Genomic DNA, 1,436 nt, shown 5'->3' with positions numbered 1-1,436 from the left:
GGGTTATCGCAAGCAATCAAACCCCTTAGTTAAGAGAGAATGAAAAGAAATGCTAGTTTACCTGTGTGGATTTGGTTTAATTTACCAAGGGGACTATCATAAACGAAAATGTGGATTATCGCCCTAATGGCTAACTAAATCTAATCTCATTTTTGAACTCCATCCAAAACTTTTTATAAGGTATACAAGAAATGAAGTATATCGGTGATGTATTTGCCAAGTGACCTTTTTCACCTTGTAGTATTGATAGAAACGTACCTGAACAATTTGTAATTGCTTGCGATATTTCACTTACATTTTCTCTCGGAATTCACGTATCCAGCTGACAAAATTTTCAACTACAATAATCTTTTAATGCAATGACGGTCCTTTTCAAATAATATATCGAGTTATATTGTCAGAATAAATAAACATCAATAAATTGAAACTACTACAATTAAGTCGGTTTAATTCTTTCCAAATCCTAATGTTAAAAGCATTCGTTGAAATGAAATGAATATTTTAACTAGACATTAATCATTGATCTATGCTACAGTTTAAATATGGCCTCGACACTTTTGTGATCCACATTGACAGACGGTCTGCATATTCTTTTTGCCCCAGTTGTAATCAAAGGTTATTTCCTCTCCCTGTAAAAATGGAACAAAAAAGAACAGGATAGCAATTAGATTTCAAATAAACGCATTGCATTGAAACCAAACTGTAGATATGCTAACGTACCGGTAGAATCTCGCGTCTTGCAAAGAATCCAATGCGAATTTGCCCTTGCCCATTTGAGTGCACTGTCCATTTGTTCGGCGCAACGTTTGGATCACAGGAATGGTTGATGAAACGTGCGTCGTTCCCATACACGGCCCCGTCAATGTACATATTTTGTCCGAGTGTCAGAAAATAGTAATTATCGTCTTTATTGACTTTTGCGCGATTGAATCGTTGATCAAATTCCACACTGTCAATCACCTCTCCCATGTACTCAATGATGAATTTCCCTGCGGGAATCTTCTCCTTGGCAAATAGGCCCCACCCCTTCGATTTGGTCATTTTGACTTGGAATGAAAACTGCTCTCCACGATGGAAATTTTGATTTTGACACTTGTCTTTGGCTGGACACAGATCAGGATCGCACTCAAAGTTTAGCATTGCATTGTAACAATCGTTTTCAATACTGCACGGTTGTGGATCGTCTGGGCGACATTTGCACTCATTGTATTCCGACTCCTTGAATCTGAATCCGAATATTTCAATTTCAACAATATTTATCGCAACATTGAACACAATCGGCGCCTGAATCCGAACATACAAAACAGACATTGGCCGTTGACGTTTACATATGACTCTGGGTAATCTGATACAATAAGATGATGCACATGTACTCAATGTTATTCTCACTCAACTTCGTTTATCAATATATAGAACGAAAATTTCAATATTTCTTG

At 37.0% G+C, this 1,436-nt stretch overlaps 1 protein-coding gene across 1 annotated transcript; it reads right to left on the bottom strand.

Moving 5' to 3' along the window:
- Positions 1-536: 536 nt before the first annotated feature.
- Positions 537-1,225, bottom strand: LOC129572538 (histone-lysine N-methyltransferase NSD3-like; the record flags this gene model as incomplete). The annotated part of the gene is made up of 2 exons (XM_055452511.1): positions 537-629; positions 721-1,225. Coding segments are annotated over 2 exons (598 nt in total), but the record flags the coding sequence as incomplete, so codon positions are not given.
- Positions 1,226-1,436: the final 211 nt, after the last annotated feature.

This window comes from Sitodiplosis mosellana, unplaced genomic scaffold (assembly GCF_009176505.1).
Source record: "Sitodiplosis mosellana isolate CC-2019 unplaced genomic scaffold, AAFC_SMos_1.0 Smas_scaffold_5178, whole genome shotgun sequence".
Classification (NCBI taxonomy): domain Eukaryota; kingdom Metazoa; phylum Arthropoda; class Insecta; order Diptera; family Cecidomyiidae; genus Sitodiplosis; species Sitodiplosis mosellana.
The sequence above is the reverse complement of the archived record's forward strand: the minus strand, read 5'-3'. Positions and strand labels throughout refer to the sequence as shown.